At 41.3% G+C, this 18,864-nt stretch overlaps 2 protein-coding genes, 1 long non-coding RNA gene and 2 other non-coding genes across 9 annotated transcripts in view; 3 read left to right on the top strand and 2 right to left on the bottom strand.

Annotated features, from left to right (window-relative positions):
- The window catches only part of ERN1 (endoplasmic reticulum to nucleus signaling 1), a 31,764-nt gene extending 18,162 nt beyond the window's left edge, over positions 1-13,602 (bottom strand). The window contains exons 1-3 of one of the 4 annotated variants that reach the window (XM_033518743.1): positions 13,483-13,588; positions 10,619-10,672; positions 4,427-4,538 (exon numbers count right to left, since the gene is read on the bottom strand). In XM_033518743.1, coding sequence (XP_033374634.1) covers positions 4,427-4,538; positions 10,619-10,672; positions 13,483-13,548 — 232 coding nt within the window. In that variant the 5' untranslated portion in view covers positions 13,549-13,588. Of the gene's footprint in view, positions 1-4,426; positions 4,539-5,295; positions 5,320-7,659; positions 7,753-10,618; positions 10,673-13,482 lie in introns of those variants that run through there. The other 3 variants (XM_015645556.3, XM_033518744.1, XM_019008505.2) reach the window with 3 other exon arrangements.
- A 1,515-nt stretch (positions 13,603-15,117) lies between these two features.
- On the top strand, positions 15,118-15,889 carry LOC117245264. Its single transcript, XR_004499766.1, has 2 exons — positions 15,118-15,549; positions 15,668-15,889. It is a non-coding gene; the product is annotated as an uncharacterized LOC117245264 (long non-coding RNA).
- Positions 15,528-15,590, top strand: LOC117245277. Its single transcript, XR_004499808.1, has one exon. It is a non-coding gene; the product is annotated as a small nucleolar RNA SNORD104 (small nucleolar RNA).
- LOC117245278 lies at positions 15,757-15,888 on the top strand. Its single transcript, XR_004499809.1, has one exon. It is a non-coding gene; the product is annotated as a small nucleolar RNA SNORA50 (small nucleolar RNA).
- An 815-nt stretch (positions 15,890-16,704) lies between the features above and the next one.
- Positions 16,705-18,864, bottom strand: part of TEX2 (testis expressed 2) — a 39,552-nt gene continuing 37,392 nt past the window's right edge. For both annotated transcript variants that reach the window (XM_015645467.2, XM_015645466.3), the window contains exon 12: positions 16,705-18,714. In XM_015645467.2, coding sequence (XP_015500953.1) covers positions 18,592-18,714 — 123 coding nt within the window. In that variant the 3' untranslated portion in view covers positions 16,705-18,591. The remainder of the gene's footprint in view (positions 18,715-18,864) is intronic.

The following is an 18,864-nucleotide window of genomic DNA, read 5'->3' as shown; positions in this document are numbered from 1 at the left end:
AGATTGAGTTTCTAAAGATATTTCCATGGGTTTCCAATTTTTTTTTTCCTGCAGCCTCCACTAAGATAGATTATGTTACTGATCCCTAAATTAAAAACCTACAGTTCAGCAGACACCTTCAGCTTTCTGAACTGATAACAGCCTCTGTTAGCAAAAAAATTGTAAAATATCTTTGTTGAGAAAAAAATATTTAAAAGGAGATTGATCCTACATTATGAAGATTTATTCTAGAATTCCAAGAGTTTATTCACAAGTACAGCAGTTATTAGAAACCAGTTAACATAATGTAACATAATACCACTAATTTGGTAAATTATTTGGGGCTATTACATTTCCCAAAATGAATGTTTCGATCAGGCAGCAGGCAGATGTCCCGATCCAGTTTTGGTTGCATCATGGCCAGAATATATTTGTGAGTGTGCAGAAGTATATGATATGTTTCAGATAGTTCTGACCCACACTTTGCATACATACCTGAAAAAAAAGCCTTATGAAGCAATACCCATACTCTAAATAGAATGCATTTTACTTTTCTCTATATTTCACAAATACACTGTAAGATGAATTTGCCCTTTGACCAAACTCTTGAGTATTTTTAATGTACAAGATAAAGTTGCGTGTTGTCATCACTGTAATGTGCCCTTAGAGCCAATACTGAAAAGGAGAAGTGGGAGACTGAAGCAGTGAGTAAGTCACTGCCCCACTGGAATGAGCTGGAAAAAAACGGTTTCCTGCCCTGGGGCCCTACCACAGGATTTGGGTTAACGGGCCAATTTAAACCCATGTCATCCTCATCTGCTGCTGCTGCAGGGACAGCAAATGAGGCTAGAGACACAAACTATGCTCTGGAATTTGCTGAAAACAGTACTGTTCTACAACTGTTTTATTTTGACAATCCTTATTAATTTACATCTATGCACAAAGATATTATTTCTTGCATGCAAAAAACCACTCTTACTAAAGCATGACCTCCAGACCTCAAATTTGCCCTTTAAAATCTGTATATTGGATCCCATAAATAGACACAATCTTTATACCTTTGTCTTATCATAAGAGCCCTCTAAAGTCTACAGGTTATAAGTGAGGTGTTGGAAATCAAAATTTTAAATTGATTGTGGGCCATTATTTTTTGACTGCTATTGAACTGAAGATCATAGGAAAATTTCTACTGGCTCTAAATGAGGATCCAAATCTGCATATATTAAATGGTATTCTGGCAAAATACTTTGAATCAGTTCTTAAGGGAAAGTTTTTGAGGAGCTGGTGAATGAAAAAAAAAAAGACATCCCTTTGAACAGTACAACAGGATGGAGAGAACAGAGGAACAAGAACCTGTCCAAGAGTACAGCTTGAAACACTGCAGCCTTAGCATCTCAAATTCAATATTGTGTTCAATAAACCGAGCTCTTGAGTTAACAGTGACATACGACTTGAGTTTTACAAAGATGTGAGGGAGCAGCACAGTCTTAAAATCACACTCTTAAAGCTCACAGAAATCAGAACTGTCAGAAATAAAGCCTGACAGCAAGGAGGAAAGCATTCTCCAGATTCTGCCTTGCCAACAGGTTCTTATGACCACCTCTTTCTCTGCCCACTTGCGTGTAAACACGAATCTAAAGTGCTGCATCTCTGGACCTTTCAGAGACATCTGTAGGAAATGACAGAAGTTGTTTAATTTCCATCAGTTCTGGGGAAGAGGTTTCATCCTAAGGAACCTTACTGAGGATGCTGACTAAATACCTTGCCAGTGGCAAGTGCAGAAAACATGGGAACATATAGGAGCCTGTCCCACTGTCACTCAGGGCTGACAGCTCCTTGTATTGATCAGGGAGGGCACCAAGAGCCTCATTCAGCCGATGATGTGAAATGTGAGCCACAGCCTTTCCAACGGGTGCCTTCAACACCAGCTGTTTGTGTGAGGTCACAGCACAAAGGTGCCTCTCAGAAATTACAGTGGAGGAGAAATATGGGTTTTTCTCTAAACTTTCCAACCATTTGCCAGCTTTCCGAGGCCCAGAAAATTAGCAGCATCAGCTCCCTGCTCACTGAAAAATCCTGAGAGCTGCCAGAGAGCAGGACCCATCAAAACCAATAGGAAATTAAGATTTTAAGCATCCTCAACAAGTCCACAGTCTCATCATATGTAACTGCAAGGACACAGCTTATTTCTGACAGTGGAAAGTCCTATTCCCAACTGACCTACTTTCTGCCTGCTTTACAGGCAGCACAAGTATTCTGCCTGCCTTTCTTGCCAGCACTCCATGAAAGCAGGAAACCCAAACATGTTATTGTGGTGGTAATCATTGGCTCATTTACTCCACATACCTAAGATAAGCTTCAGTGCTAAATTAAAACAAGCCACATATGGCAAGATATTCATGTTTGTTTAAACACTGCCTGATAATGAACACAGCCTTGGGTTTTTTTCCCCTAATGAAAAAAAAATGTACCTGAATTGCCCTTTGTTAAATACCTTGCTGCTCAAGTGCAGTAATAAAATGTTCCCTTCCTGGTGAGTTCCACTGCAGTGCTTCAGGTGACCTCCACAACTTCTCAAAGCACCTGAGCTACAACTCATGGTTCATCTGCTGTAATCAGGGTAAAATGGCACCTGTAAGAGCACCGCTTGCAGTCAGGCAGCTTCCCACCAGGTAATCTCTGTAACAGCACCAGCATGTTGCTGACAGACAGAGTGTACCCAGCTACTGTGTTTACACACTAATATTAATAATGATACTGCACTATTAGGTCTCTCCAGGGATTCAGCACAGAAAGCTGGATGGGCTTTCATTTGTTTCCAGCACTGTCTGGTCTGTTGGGCCTCCTACCCACAGGACGACCACCAGCAAATACAGATTTGCAAAAATAAATCAACTCCCTCCCATTACAAATTAATTCACTAAATTATATGTACAGGCCCTTGTTCCATGTCCACTTAACTCAGTTAATTCAGGAGGCATCTTGGAACACTGATACCTACCACTAATTTTTCTTTCTTTGACCCTTGTGTGTTGCCCTATTGCATAGAAATAAACTAAGGAGCGGTAAGTTCTTTGTAAAAATCGAGTGAGAACAACTCACGTACATAAGATGCAGAAGTTAGCAGCAGAGAGAAAACAAGAAGTCCCATAAAACTAGATTATCCAGTCTGGCAGTTCTACAGAACCAACAAGAGTTTTGCAACAAATTTTTTTTTAAACAAGGGAAGTTCATTGAGCAACACACTGATCAAGATCCTTTTTGTTACCAAAGTGTGTTCATTTCTTCTTCAAAAAACCTCTTGTCACTTACTAAGTGTGGCTGCAAAGCAATGCCAGTTGTATTACCCTTGTAGAGGAGGACTAGGCAGGGTATGTTTGTGTCAGTGGAATAACAGAGACCAGTGAGTTTTTCTTAGCCTACAGCAGCACTAAATGAGGAAGCTGACAACTTGCTTTTAGGCAGGGCTGTTCAGGAAAAGGAGAGGTCTAAATTTAAACAGGAGATGGGAGAAAACCAAGATCCTTCATGAAAATACTTGGCTTAGCCCTTTATACTCTAAGAAGATCTACAAAAGCCTTCTTTGCCCATTTAAAAAGTTAACTTTTTGTCTGACAGATCTGCTTTCAAATACTAATGGCTTCACAAAGAACAACTGGTTGGTAATGCAGACACCAGATATGCACAATCCATATCCCACCACTTCAGCTCACCAACTAAACTGACAGAATGATGTGGTCACTGACTCCTTCCATTTGACCCTTTAATTTATTTCTAGAAGTAAAGATGCTACTATCACCTCTGTCATACAATCAGAGTCCCACTAAACAAAATTTGCACCAAATACTAATTTTTTCATCAAGACAGACCTAGCTCTGCTCAGTAATTAAAATTACAAAACTACTTCCAGTCACTGAACAATGTTAAATTCCTTTACACAAGTGCAGTTCTTTTATTTAAAAAAATGTGCTGTTCCTAAACATCTGTTATAGAAAAATCCCCAAGGTTTGCACGATATGCACTGCACCACTGAATGTAGGGTATTCCAGAGACAGAATCCTGCAATCCCTTTGCCATCAGTTCCACAAGCTGACACATCTATTCTGTTCTATGTTTGCTTATATTGCACTCATTCCCATAAAACATGATACTTACCAATTATACTACTGCAGCTTAAACATCCAGGGGAAAAAAAAACCTAACAAAGAAACAATAAACAAAACTGCCACAAAGCTAAAAATAACTCACATAAACCTGGAAAATACCTAAAAGTGAAATTATGAAGATGAACATGACTCTAGAAACACTGTAGCTTAATTCTGGAACAAGAGTAAAATGAAAAGATAAAATAAAGTATTTACCAGATCCTACAACAGTTGGAATGGCCAATTAATTTGACTGTCATTTCTGCTATTGAGTAGAGGGCATCAGGACATCTCCTGCTCACCTTCTTTTAAAGTCCACTTAATTGCTCCTGTCCTCTTGCTGACAGCATGCAAACTTCCATCCAGGGTTGAAACAAACAACAGTGTTTCTGGCACAGTTACTGAACTGGTGTTCTGGAAAAGAAAAACCCATATTATTAATATTTACTACAGAGTTTACTCATAACTGTCTGACAGTACATGGACTACAACATTTCTTCAGTTAAATGTACAGACTGAACAATTTGAATTCAGTGCTTTTTGGTTTGGTTTAGTTTGCTGTTAACACTGTGGATCTTGCTGTGTTAAATTCCTCTAGAAACAGACTGGGAAAAGCTTTAACTCCACCTCTATTTTCAATTTGATATTAAAGTCTTCTTGCACTAAAGTTAGGAGAAACCAGAGACAGGGCTGACCTAGGAGAGGACTGACAAATAGACCATTCAGTAAATTATAAAGAGTAAGGAAGTTCAGAGTAGTTCAGAGAACCCACATGTCAATGTCAAACCCATTCTCATCCCAGGTACACAGAACATACTCTGCCAGGTTCAGTCCCCTAGAAATAAAGAGACATAAGCTGTGTGGAACCTGGATAAATACAACTGAACAATGACCAATAGTCTACTGTGGCTGAGACAGATGGAGCTGCAAGCATTGTCAGCTACTTCTGAGCAAGGGCAAAATATTTAGGATAGATGCATCTTAAAGGCTGGAGAAGATCCATACTGTTAATTGTGTTAACTCTTAATTGTGTTTTTATACCTCATGTCTCCCAATATTGTCTTTCTGCAGTACAGAGTAAATAACTCTGTATTTTTTAGGGACTATGACCCATAAGTATGAGCACATCCACAAACACCTCTAGGAAAGCAGCTGGCTGCAGGGTTCAAACCTCCTTCATGTCTCATTCCAATTCATTCTTGCCCCTGGGGATCAGTTTGGTGCCACTGTTCTTCCTCCAGCCCAAGCAGCTTTTGAGCCTGGCCATTGCAAAACAAGGAATTTTATTAAAAGGGCATCACACAAACATGGAGGACTCAGAACTACACAGTTATTGTGGGAAATGAGGTTCAGTCCAAGGTGTTCCATCACACAAAGCAGAAAAAGCATGTTAATTTAATGTCTGCTCTTCTCTTCCTGCCTAAAGATGATCCCACACATCCCAAGACTGACCCATTTCCATTTCCCAGGGCTCAAGTTTTTGCTCAAGTAACTTTTTATTTGCAGGCTGTATCTGCTTTGCTCATCTGCGTGACACCTGCCACGTTTCATAGTTTCACAGCTATATATAGTTCTTAACCTACCACAGAATGAAAATGTATTCATTTTACATAATTAATTATGTCTTCAATTACTTATGGTAGAAGCCAATTACTGGTCATGTTAGAATTACTGCAAAGCAAAATACTTAATTGCCAAATTAAAATACAAGGAATAACTTTCTTTGAACAACTATACATTTTAGTGGAATCCAACTAAAACATTATACTTTCAAGCAAAGCACAGAGCTAAAAGGATAATGTAACGCAGTAGTAACTAGCCAACACTCAGGTTGCACCTATAAATATTGTACATGCTTCTTTCCAACCATAATCAGCTGGAGCAGACAACTGTAAAACACACAGTGCAGAAAAAATGAAAGTGCAAGTCAACAGTACACAAACCATAGATCAGAAATAATTGCTGGAAGGCCAGGAAAAAAATGGGAGCAGTATCTTAACACATAAATATAATATTAATTACCTGATTGTTAAATTATGCAGGCTGCACAACCATCTGCACTTAAATAAAATATTTACATCTGGGGTTAAACTTTGCAGTGCTTGTTCAAACAGGGATAGGGTATAACAGTTCCTCTCACGCTGCCCTATGAAACTGCAGCTCAAGATGTTACTGATCAGCACTGAGCTCACAGTTTAGTTTCAAGCCTAACAACCTGATTGGGTATAAGAGCAAACAGGGACTCTGTTGTAAAGTTATGAGAACTCAGTCATTTGTATTATTACTTTTGTTAAACTATTGTAGCCACTGTATCAAAATAATTAATGAAAATTTTGTCCTTTAGGTCTTTTGCACACAAATTCCACAAACACCTTTGGATGGTGTAGTTGATTTATCTTCATTTTTATCTTCATTAGTCCAGTCCTTAAATCAGCATTTAACAAGTCAGATTCCCTGCAACCAGAAGGGGAAGACACAACCCACACTCCACTATTACAACCCTGCAGGGCTGAAAACCATCTGATTGTGAGGCTCAGTTTAGTGAACACAGTGGAACTGCACCTAGAGTGAAACAGAGTAAGTTGAGCAAGAAAATACAACTGTTAAAGACAGGAAATTAAAACTATTCAAGTTCCTTTAAACTGCAGGTGGGAATTTGACACCCAGAATGTAATGACTAGTGTTGAAGGTTAGTTGCAAATAAATACAACATACAGCAAATCCAACACATCTTCTGTGCATACAGACTTAAGATTGTTTTTCTCTTATTCTCTGAACAAGCCTTATCTTTTATCTTCTTATCTTACAGAATCAGTATATTCTTCATAAACCATGTTCTCTTCCTGTCTTTGATTAAGAAATAAGTGCATGTAACATTTTCACTAAAACTTTGCCTATAAAAAAATAACCATCATGAGTATGGTTGGGTATCATATATCAGGAATACACAGTGTATAGAACAGTTAACACTTGAACATCTATTTATTGTGGCACCAGTGATACAGAAATTGAGGAATTAAATGTGAGCTCTGAAACTCTGATCAAAGCATCAGTAACCAGTGTTGTCTTCCAGATTATTGGCATTTCAGCAGGTTCCTAGGACTTGGGACCAAACAGAAAGTACAAACATGCCAAGGATTCCTCTTCACACTGCACTCAGAGTAGGAAAACATTTCTGTATTTCCCGCCAGTCACAAGCTCAACAACAGAGAAAGAAAACCATAGCTGAAGAAACGTTCATGCAAGTTTCAGTGGGAAACCAAATGAACACCTGACTGTTGCCTAGACAGTTCTAGATAGTTCTCAGATATGACCAAGGTCATGAAATCACAACAGCTTTTTCTAATCTTTTCAGTGAAGGACCCTTGGTGTGGGAGGGGAAATGCACCAGTTCCAGCTACTATCCCATGGTGCCTGACTTGGTCAAGAGGAAGATGTGAACTTCCCTGGGATAGGATGGACTCATGGCATTCACAGGCACCACTGGAACAGTACCCTGAAAGACCAACTAGGTCTCTCCAGCCAGGGAACCCACCTGCCCTGCTCCCTGTCCAAGGAGTTTCACTGGGACTGAAACAAGCACAGAGGCACTGGGATTCCTCTGACAAGGAGTTCCTGCCACATGCATGCATCGTTTTCCTGTAAAAAACACAGATTTTCTGATGTTTTCCCTCACCTCCCCCCAAAATCTATGTTTAAATTTCACTGCTTCTGAAGGGCCTTCTTATATTCAACCATCAAAGCCACATTGATGTGGTCAATGCAACCCTGTGTGTTGAAGATAACATCTCCTTTGGGAAAGACAGAATATAGGGCAGATTTCATTGGTTCTTCCCTTCCTTCTAAATTTGTATTTGAACACAGATGAAATACATAAAATGCCATTATTAATAATCTTCCATTCACTCCTAGTTCTCAGAGCATATGATATCATGCAGTTGACATTACCCAGCTCAATAGGACACTGACCCTGGTGAAGCATTTGACCTAAATTTAAAAAATCCCCAATGACTCTGTAGATTTTGCTCTGCAGTATTACTCATTTATTTTGTTCAATATCTATGGTGGTCACTTGTAGAGGGCTACGAGTTAGTATAATAGTATGGAAACAAGGTTTTATTCTTTCAAATTGTATCAAGCAATAGATATAAAATGGAACAGATTATTTAAATAATTACTTGTGTTTCACTGAGACTGAGAAATTAAAAATACTTTATCTTGATTTTATTCATTACTTTTATCAGTTGCTAGAGACTGAAGTATCTAAGTTGCAAATATTGAATAGATTTTATTTTGAACACAAAGCTTTGTAATTAATTGATTCATGAATTAATTAAGGCCTGGGATTAGCACTGCAATGAAAAGGTACAAAAATAATATTAAAAATACCCAAATGTTTTCATTTTTCTGTGAAGCATGTAAGAGCTTTCTCCACCACAAAAAGACATTGTAATCTCAGTCCTGAGACAGACTCTATAACAACTGGTAAGGCAGATCCTGTCCTCCCTCCCTGCAAGGGTGAGGTCCCAACTGTTGTGATGCCATGCAAATTCTTAAGACACTTTTATTTCATATTGCAATTTTATTTCTAGGAAGATACAACTGACTCCAAGAAAAATATGTCAGAACATGAGTCAACTAAGCAAAAAACTTAATTTAGTTAATAAAGAAAATGAGACACAAGGAAAACCTGGTTTAGTTCTTCTTTCATTTCATCTGAAACTGCAACATCTGTTTTAACAGATACCCTCTTTGGAATTCAGAAAGAGCTTCTATTGCCTTGACAGTCTGTACTCATAACAATCCTCCACATCAACAGCAATATAAGGTTAACGATTTACAGTATTTTGAAATTACTTGGGGACTGCTTTAGAATTAATTCTAATAATTTAATTCAAAAGGCAAATTTGCAAGCTCTTATGTCAAATTTGACATAAGTTTTAAAGCTGACTGCTAATAATTCATAACAGCTTAAAATTTGTGACTAAACCAAAACCAACATTTTTAAGCTTGAATAGAAATATACTAACTAATAGAAAAATAAATTAACTTTATGTATACAAGTTAAATCTCCCATAAGAATCTTCCCTTCAGTCTAGATTTACCATATCTTTAGATACAATGTTATATAAATCCAAGTAACAAAATTACTCAAAACAATTCTGAAAGACCTGGCAGTCAAGCAAAGGTCAGTGAAAGCTGTAGAACAAGTTCTGGTGTGTGTGTGTGGTGGAGTTCAGTGTCAAAGATGGTAGCATCTCCTTTCACCCCAACAGCTCAAATATTTCTAAGGGTTAGGCAAGCAGTGCCTTTGTTTGTTTTATTGTGTTAGAAGAAAACAGATCCCCATAGCAATAATTTTGTCCATTAATTCATCTGCTTATAAACACCATTCTTGAAATGAAGGTCGCCATGTAGGCACAAATCCCACTGAAGTCAGTGGAAAAAGCAGATAGAAAACCAGGTCACTGAGTTCCTTGAGGTTACAGCTCTGCAAATACGTTTTGCTGTGGCAGTGATACCACAAGAGGTTCTTCAAGTATGAATAAAGAACAGGAAAACACTTCCAGTGACCCTGGATGGGTGATGGTGTGTGCTGATTTCAAGAACTGTTACTGATTTCATAGAAATCATTGTGTGCTCATGAGTAAACAAACCACTGCCATGTCTTAGCAGGGGAATAATTTTCTCTTTTCTGAGTCTCAATTATGAATACATATGCACCAAACTTAATGTGTTGGGCTGATGGATGATAAAGGATGGTTTGCTAACTATAACGGCCCTCTAATTTCTTTGATAATGCCTGGCTTGCCCAACCAAAATGTTGACAACATACAAATTATCACTCAAGGAAAAAAAACCCTGATATTCCTCACTCACTCAGTACTTAGCCTCATCTACTTCAGGCCATACATTTGCATTTTACTCAAAAACCATTAAAAACTAACTTCAGCACTGACAGCACCAGACACTATCCTCACAATAACAAAAGGCCTATACCATCATTTATGCTACTGGAACCACAGCTGGTAAACCAATAAGGATGCAAAACAAAATATTTTTAGACATTAGCACACACTGCAAGCACTTGGCAAATTCATTACAGAAAGCCTATGAATCATTGCCCTGGTTTTGACAGCTATCTCATTACACTGCCAGGCTACAGGCTAAAACTCCCTGTGCATGATAAAACCAGGCCATGAAGAAAGTCTTTGTAAAAATCAGTAAACTACTGGGGGGGTGTTTTCCATTATAACTAATAATGACGTTAAGATATGAGAGTTGACAAAAAATATGTTTTATCTTCTTTAGAAAGTGAAATCAAATCTTCAGATTTTTTAATCTTAAAGTGAATTCTAACATGTCTTTCTTAGCCATTTCTCATCACGCTCTAACCCAGTTCAGTGAGTTCTCATTCATACACCCATTCATCCTGCAATGGAAAACGGAACAGTACAGGAGGTCATCTCCGCTTGTTCCCTGCCTGGACTCACCTTGGAGTGGTCTCTCCACCAGGAACTTCCAGCTGTGCTTTCACATTTGATTCTCTGTGTAAAACCCAAGTGTATTTCAATAGCCACAAGATCACCAACAGCCCAACAACCCAAATGACAGCAGAGTTATAAACACATGAATTTATATTCCAGGACAGAGTTGTCCATGATAATTTAGGTGCGCAAGACAAATTTACATTTCCCTCCCCCACCAAAAAACACTCTAAACCAAACTATACTATTTTTTTGGAGCAACCAAGGAGATCCACAACTCTAATAAAACGTGTTAATAAACTCAGTGCTTGAACATGTCCTCTGTAAACCTTCTGCTGTCTCACACAGGTTTTCACACTTATCAGTTCCCTGGCCAAACAGTGAGATAAGGAACACACCAGAAGAAACAGCACCTGGCTGAGGCCTGGGTTTTTCCATGTCAGGTGCTGCCTATACAGTGTAACCCAGCACTGAAACCCAGCCCATAGGCTGCAGGAGGGGACAGACCCATGTTCCAAATGCCACTTTAATCCCAGGGAGGTTGGTATTTTTCAGTTGCACTGACTCCACATTAAAAGAGAAACAAACACAGTTTGGAACATCACAGGGCTCATAAAACCAAGGGATTTTTCACTCTAAAGAGAGCTGTACATCATTACTGTGTAATAATGATAGCAACTGTAATTTACTGACAGCTCTACTGCATTTCTCATTACTCTATCTGAGATTTCACCCTTTTTAATATGCACCCATGCACTGGAGGGCAGTTCCAAGAGGTGCAAACTGTGTCACCCAAATAGCAAGAAACAGCATTTTCCTGTCTGTAAAGGACAGTCAGGAAAAGAAGACCTTGTATGAACTTATACAAACTAAAAAAAAACAATATTAGAGGTAGGATATTAGGTAACAAAGAGTACATCTATCAGCCAAAGAAGTTAAAGAACAGCAGATCACCACCACTACTCTTAGAAGAAATCTACTGAAAAACAATCTGCAAAATCTTTAGGCAACCTTGTGTTTTCACTTTACCTCAACACCAAAATAGTATGCCAGTCTTTCTCATGGGAGTTTATTATTCAAATCATAAAACATGAATAGTTTTAAATAAGCCTCCAAAGTTAAATGGGTTATTCACAGGTAAGATGACTGGTAGTAAGCTCACAGAAATGAAAACTAGTTCTGAAAAGTGACTGAAGTACAGAACAGATTTCAACTTGGAAGTCATGGTGAGGATTCTACAGCTGGCAGAGCAAAAAGACCACAGTAAGAAATTAAGAACTCAGACATTGATCTCAGGTGAGATGGTAGGGCAGGGAAGAGGGAAGAGTGAAATCTAGAGAAAAAATGGGCTGAATTCTGCCAGGGCATGAGTTTGGTTTCTTGTGACTTGATATGCAAGTAAAATTATACAAAATTTAGTAATAATCTGTTGATGTAAAAATATTTTAGGTATTTAAAAATATTTCTTAATGTTCTTAATCAGGACTGCTTCTAAAACTCGGTGAGTTTCAAATCAGCATTTTCCTTGCAAAATCTGAAACCCAAACCTGTGAGGACCATGAAAAGACGTCAGTCCAGCCTTACAGTCCAGTCTAAGACAAACACATTAGCAGTCTACAATAAAGATTGTAAAGTAATTTTTGTTGACAGTCTGCATTTAATTTTTTCCAGTTTCCTAATGAAGTAACAAGAGTAGGTATGTTACCAGCTTAACTACTAATGTGTTTACTTTACTTCTAAAGAAGGGGAGTGGAGCAAATATTATATGCCAGGTGAAAAACAAAGCCTTCAGCTTTGCTTAACCTGAACTAGAACCCCATATATTACAGCAGCTTTTTCAGGTAACAATGAACAATCCATCAAAGAACATAACCTAAAGTTTTCTTGTGCTACACTTGACTATAATGGAAACAGTGAATGCCAGATGGCCTTTTCATTGTCTCCTGATCTGGAGAAACTGCTAACAAGGGCACCTTTCAGAAGTGAATTTCTGAAGTTAGCTATCCATCTCAGTACATGCACAGCATACAGCACCCACTGTAAAGTACACTGTTTAAAATTATTACCTCTGTAAAAATAATCTGCGCAGGATTCCATCTGCTTTGCACCAGTTTCCCCATTCCATGTGATTTTATTGCTCCACCTATTGCAATACCTTATAGCCAACCTGGTTATTTTTTAAGAGGTTTTGTAGGGCCGTGACTCGTGCACTTTGTCTTTCACCTTTGAATTTAAAACTGTGGGTTTGGATACCAACTAACCACATGTACATTAATGCACATTGCTACATTTGCTCTGGAAACAGAATGACCAAAATGCCAAGACAGTAAAGGGGATATTGCAGCCAGTCACGTGTATTTGGTTATCAATACATATACAATGTGTGGGGCTTTTTCCCGAAAAAAAAACAAACCCCTTCACTCATTAAGGGACAGAGCAGACCTTCTAGCATGTCTCATTGGTTCCTGACCCATCTACATAGTTTCAGTTTACAAAAGTTTCTTTGTACTACTGTTTCAAAAGTTTCTCTGTGCGACTTTTTACAACTGCCTCGTGGGAAATTAACTGTATTTTTATATTGCTAGGATTATGATATACACGTCCAGGTTACATGCCAGGTGGGGCACAGCTGCAGGTACACGGCTGTTGGGCTGGGTCAGGCTGTGGGGCTGCAGCCCCTCGCCTGCGCACTCAGGGGCACAGGGCATTAACGACAGTGGACAAGGAGGTGTGTTGGCTCTGCGGGCACCCAGCCTTACGCCAGCAAACCTTGGCTTACCCCGGCGGGAGTCCCCGCAGCTCCCCTCCCGCGGCCTTCCCCGTGCCCCGACTGCCCCTGCCCTTCCCCGGCCCAGCGCGCCCGGGCTTACCGCGAGTCTCGGCGGGAGCAGCAGCAGCGCGGCCAGGCTGAGGAGGAGGCGGCGGAGCGGCTCCATGGCTGCACCGCGGGGCCGCACCCCCCGCACGGCGCTGCCTCCGGAGCGGCGCGTCCGGCGCTCCCCGCGGCGGGCGGGGCGGGCTCAGGCACCGCCCGGCCGGGACACGCACGTCACCCGCGGGCGGACGGGCCACGCCGGGGACCGCGCTCAGGGACCGCCGGGGCAGCCGCCGGGTGGAGGCCCGGGAGCGGCCAGAGATGCTCCGCGGCTTCGCGCTGCTGCCGGAGCCTCCCCATTCGCGTGCGCCCCGACCGAGCCACCGCCCGCTCCGGGGCTCGGCTGGCAGCTCCATGGGGAACTGCGGGGTGCCGTGGCAGCTGACTACTGCTGCTTTGTTTTTATTTTAAAAATACCTAAATTCAGGCAGCACCAGTCAGTCGCTTCCCTCCCCCGGCACCACCCTGCCCGGAATAATTGAGTGGGCAGGCGATGGAAGGGGCTGCCCAAGGGAGGTGGTGGAGTCACCATACCTGGAGGTGTTTGAGGCATCTGGATCTGGCACTGAGTGATATTTAATGGTTTTGAGGCTACAGTGGCAGTGCTGGGTGGATGGTTGGACTTGATGATCTTAAAGGTCTCTTCCAAACTTGATGACTGTGATTCTTGTTTTCCTACTGATCTTGTACTTTCAGAACAGATCATGCCAAATGTATTTGGCATAACTCTTGCCTTTGACAAACTCGCTGTTAACCCTGTGCCTTGCAAGTCCTTAAATAAACGAAAAAAAAAGCCCCAACACGCCCCTTTGAACCAAAAAAACAGGTCCAGGCTTCTCTGAACAGATAAAAATAAACACAAAAAGTATTGAGCCAAATGGAAGAGGCTTTAAACAGAAGAGAGTAAATTTAGAGTGCCTGGCAAAGGCCCAGTGTTCAGCCACCTCTTTATATAACAAAGCCACTTTGTCCTTGTACATATTGTTTGCTTTTTAACAGTGATATCACTAATGGAGCTGCAGGGCACATGGAGTTCTGGGCATGCCATATGCACACACCAGCTCCCACAGTGAGTGTGCCTTTGATGGTGCCAGATGTAATAATCACCCAGAATCACAGGACATCCTGACCTGGAAGAGGCCGAGGATCATCGAGTTCAGCCTGCACAGGACACCCCAACAATCCCACCCAGTGCCTGTAAGTCTGAATACATAAAAATATGCTGGAGCTACAAACCAAACTGTGATTCCAGTTCTCTTATGCGTTTCTTTATGGTGGCCTTGACTTTTAAGAATTTGTGCCATGTGAGAATAAGCAAACACCTAAACACAGCGTGTGCTGTGGCAGCAGCACTCTGCTACATAACAGGAGGAATTTATCAGTTGCTGTATAAATGCTGTGGTGTGCCAGATCCAAACTGGAATTATTTCACAAGAGTGTCTTCCATGGCCTCACAGGAGATTAAAAAAAAAATAAATAAAACCGTTATGAGGTAGGAGGAGAGGCGAGTGTTGGTGAGCACCCTCAGCTCCCAGCTGCTCCCCTCAGGAACCACCTCGGCACCTGCTTTACCAGGGCAGATCTGACCGGGGCCCACGCTTTTTTATTTTTAATACTGAGCCCTGTTTTTTCACAGCAGGAAAGCACTAGAGCAAACTAGAAAGAGTACTACTGTTCCTGAAAAGTAGAAAATCTGCCTCACACAGCTGGGGGGGCGACAAGGAGCAACCAACCTCCCTCAGACCCTCAACTTGACCTCACTCCAGCGCCCCGCCCACCGCCCTCACACGGCCCCGCCCACCGCCCTCACACGGCCCCGCCTACCGCCCTCACACGGCCCCGCCTACCGCCCTCACGCGCAACTGCACCCAAATCAGCACGTGCCCCTGGATTCCAATTCTATTGGGCAAGACGAAGAGGGCAGGGCTAACCCCTCTATAAAAGACAGCGCGGCGGATTCTCGGTCTTTCTTTCGGCGTGGCTGATGAGGTGAGCGGCTTGGTCGGAGCGGAGCGGGCGGATGGGTGGAGAGGCCGGGCCGCGGTGATGTCTCTTGACACGTGTTAGACTGCTGACATGCATGAAGCAAAACTACTGCTGAGCGCCCTGGCTGCGCCCACCCTGCGGGGCGGCCGGGATGTACCGCATCAATAACCTATTTTCTCTCGGGTGTTTTGCAGGGCCCGTGCGGCGACCGGCGGCTGGGAGCGGCAGTAAATAATAAAGTTGTGTCACCCAGATCGTGTCCGGCTGGTTCTTCCGCGCGTGTCTGCACTGCCTTTGACCCGGCGGTGCCCGCCTGGCGCCGTCGGCCAAGCAGCGGTGCTACAGCGAAGTGCTTGTTCATAACTGGCGCTGCTCGGCCCTACCCGGGCTGCGCTTTTAAAAGCAAGTGACATTTGTATGCGAGTGTGTGTTCCCCTCGCGGGGATACAGCGGTGGGGTCCGCGGCGGGTTCCAGATCCTGCTGCCTGCCCTTCCTGCAAGGGGAGCCCGTTCCGGGCGGGAGGGCGGTGCCAGAGCCGTTCGCTCAAACCGGCGGCGGTCAGTGCGACTGAACGAGGCGACGAGTTCATTTAGTATTCAGGGTTCAGTTGTAAAAACGACCTTTAAAAAATGAAACGAAAGTCACGGGATTTCTGCCTTGCTGTTGCAGGAGTAGAGCAGCTGATTGAACCGGGTTGGAGGCAGGAGAAATGCATCCAGGGCTGGGCGTCATCCATGCACGTGGTCCAAAAAAAAAACCTGAAAATCAGTATTTTACTGCCATGACCAACCTGCAGCTTTTTAAAGTCTAACCACACAGGATTAGACACAGGAATATGGCAGTGTCTGGGCAGACTGTAAGGGATAATTAAAGCTCCCAGAAGCTCTTAAAGGTGGCAGAAATGAGTATGTCTGCTCTGTTCTGTAACTGCTGTTAATCCTTTCAGTTTTACCAGGTATGTGAATATGTTCTGAAAAGCATAATCCTTATTAATACTGACTGCTGTGGTGAACCTTAGTTTCATGACAGTAAAATTCACTTTAGCTTTTCCTTCTAGAGCTCAGCACTGGTTAACCCTAAAATTACCATGCCACAACCATCATGTACATCTATATAAAAGTCTGCAAAGCACAGGGCACACTCAAATTAGGAAGCTGCCTTTCTAATGAGATTTTTAAAACAAGTTGCACTAGATAGTGGCTAAATGCCATAGAAATAAAATCTACTGAATTGTTCGACATGGGATAAATTTATTTAATAAAACAAAGCAAGCAGATTGTAGTTACCCACAGTTTATGAAGTGCAATATGACTATCTTGTGTAGTAAGTCTAAATCTGTTTACACATTAGTGCATCTAGTCCTTTGACTTTAGTTATTGCACATAGAAATTAACTCATATAAAAGACCTGCGTACAAGACATGCAGACTTCATGAAAGGCAAATAATGCCTACAGAATCAGCAAACCCCAGAATATACACAGCCTGGAATGGTCAAGGAGGAGTTCAGGTAACAAATATAACTACTAATATTTCAATTAAAGGTAACCAAAATAGGTGTTCAAATATAGAATTAATTTTAAATATATTAAATGCTAGTTTTCTTTCAGGCAAGGTGCTGTTTAAAAAACCTTCAATATAATAGTTTCATTTAGAGATGGTAAATCATCAAGTTATACATGGAAATTTTGATTTACATCAAATGTGACAACACAACTTACAAAAAATTTCTTTAAAAATTACTTCAAAACAAAAAATCATGTTATAAAAGGAGAGCCAAAACTCACCTTCTTTGTAAACTAAAACATTTTCTGATATCCATGAACAGTTGGCAACACTGAGTATCAGAAAAATATGTGTTAAGGAGTGGATATGTAGTGTTCAAACCTTGAATTTACTGCATACATTTAGCCTTGATTCATTACAGCTGACAAATAAAAGGCAGTTTCCCCTTCCCCTTTAGTTTTGGCCACTAATTAGCAGAAAGAGTCTTTAATCATGATCAGCTCAAACAACTGCAATGCTTGAAGTCCTATGCCACAAAGTCCAAGAAACCAATGCATGGGGGTCAAAATCTGTCAGCCACAGCTGCTTCCACAAGCACCAGGTGCTGTCGTGTCTGGGGCTGTAACTGAGGATCTGCACCCATGCTTTGGGTGTAAACACAGTGCAATGGAAAAGACTCACAGCAACAAACTCCTGTCAGAAAGAAGTCGGTGTTTCATCACAGCAAGAGGCTCTATGCACAGTTAGGTCACTACTCCTGGAGATGTGCAGTGTTGACACTTGGTGTGTGTGCTCATGTTTCTAGAAACATTCAGAATTAATCAGGAACCAAGGTGATTGTACCTCACTATAAGGCGGCTTGCTATGGTTTTGGTCTCATGGCTTTACCAACTTTTTTTCCTCATTCACTAAAATCTGACAGTCCCACCTTCACTGATAGTTGTGTGTTTTATGGCTAATTGCTTCCCAAAAAAAAGCACAAGTTCTGTATGAAAAAAGTAATGTGTATACAGCACATTGAATCACAATATTACCTATACATCCAATTTACATTCTTTTATCCTGAAAGCATTTCATATTTCGATTGCTTGACACAAGCTATTGACTGCAGAAGTGAAAGAACATAAAACAGTTCATTCTACACCTCCAACTGCCTGAGAAAGAAAAATATTCTTCCAGTTTTATAAATTCATTCCTTATTTAGGATTTTTTCCATTTGGCACGCAGTTCCTTTGCTGCCAAACAACTTTTCAATGCTTTAATGCACATTAACATAGCATGAAAACAAGCTGAACAAAAGGTGCATCAACAAGCTCCTTGATCTGTTACATTTGAGTTCCTCCTCCCTCCCCACAAAGAACAGGTCACCTCAGCCTCCCAGTTAAAATCCTGATGGCAGCCAGTACAAAAATAAATCAACAACATAATGGAATGGAACTTCATGTAGCTGAAGTACACGGGAACAATAACCAGGCAAGTGAGCACACAGGAAGGGGCACAGGCAGTCTGGGAGGGGGAAAAGTGGCACAAGTTAAGGATGAGAACTACAGCACAGTTTATAAAACCATGAGAGTAACTTTTATAATACTGTAAACTGCAAGAGTCTTCACATGTCATGGTTGATCAGAGGCCTCCGTGCTCAGTTCTTCAGGAGGACATGTGGAGGAGCGGGGATCCATGGCTGAGTGCATTAAAGGAATATAGACATCATCCATGTTTGGCATAACAAAGATTTTCTAGGAAAAAGATGCAGTGAAATGAAGTTACATTATATATGTCACTTGAAACCATAGTTTTCCAACTTTAGTTTAAAAAAATGCAACACATTTACAGAGAAAACCTTCTCAAGCTCTGCATTGAGTCAGTGCAGTGCCCATTAACTGAAA

This window comes from Parus major, chromosome 18, assembly GCF_001522545.3.
Source record: "Parus major isolate Abel chromosome 18, Parus_major1.1, whole genome shotgun sequence".
Taxonomy (NCBI): domain Eukaryota; kingdom Metazoa; phylum Chordata; class Aves; order Passeriformes; family Paridae; genus Parus; species Parus major.
The sequence above is the reverse complement of the archived record's forward strand: the minus strand, read 5'-3'. Positions and strand labels throughout refer to the sequence as shown.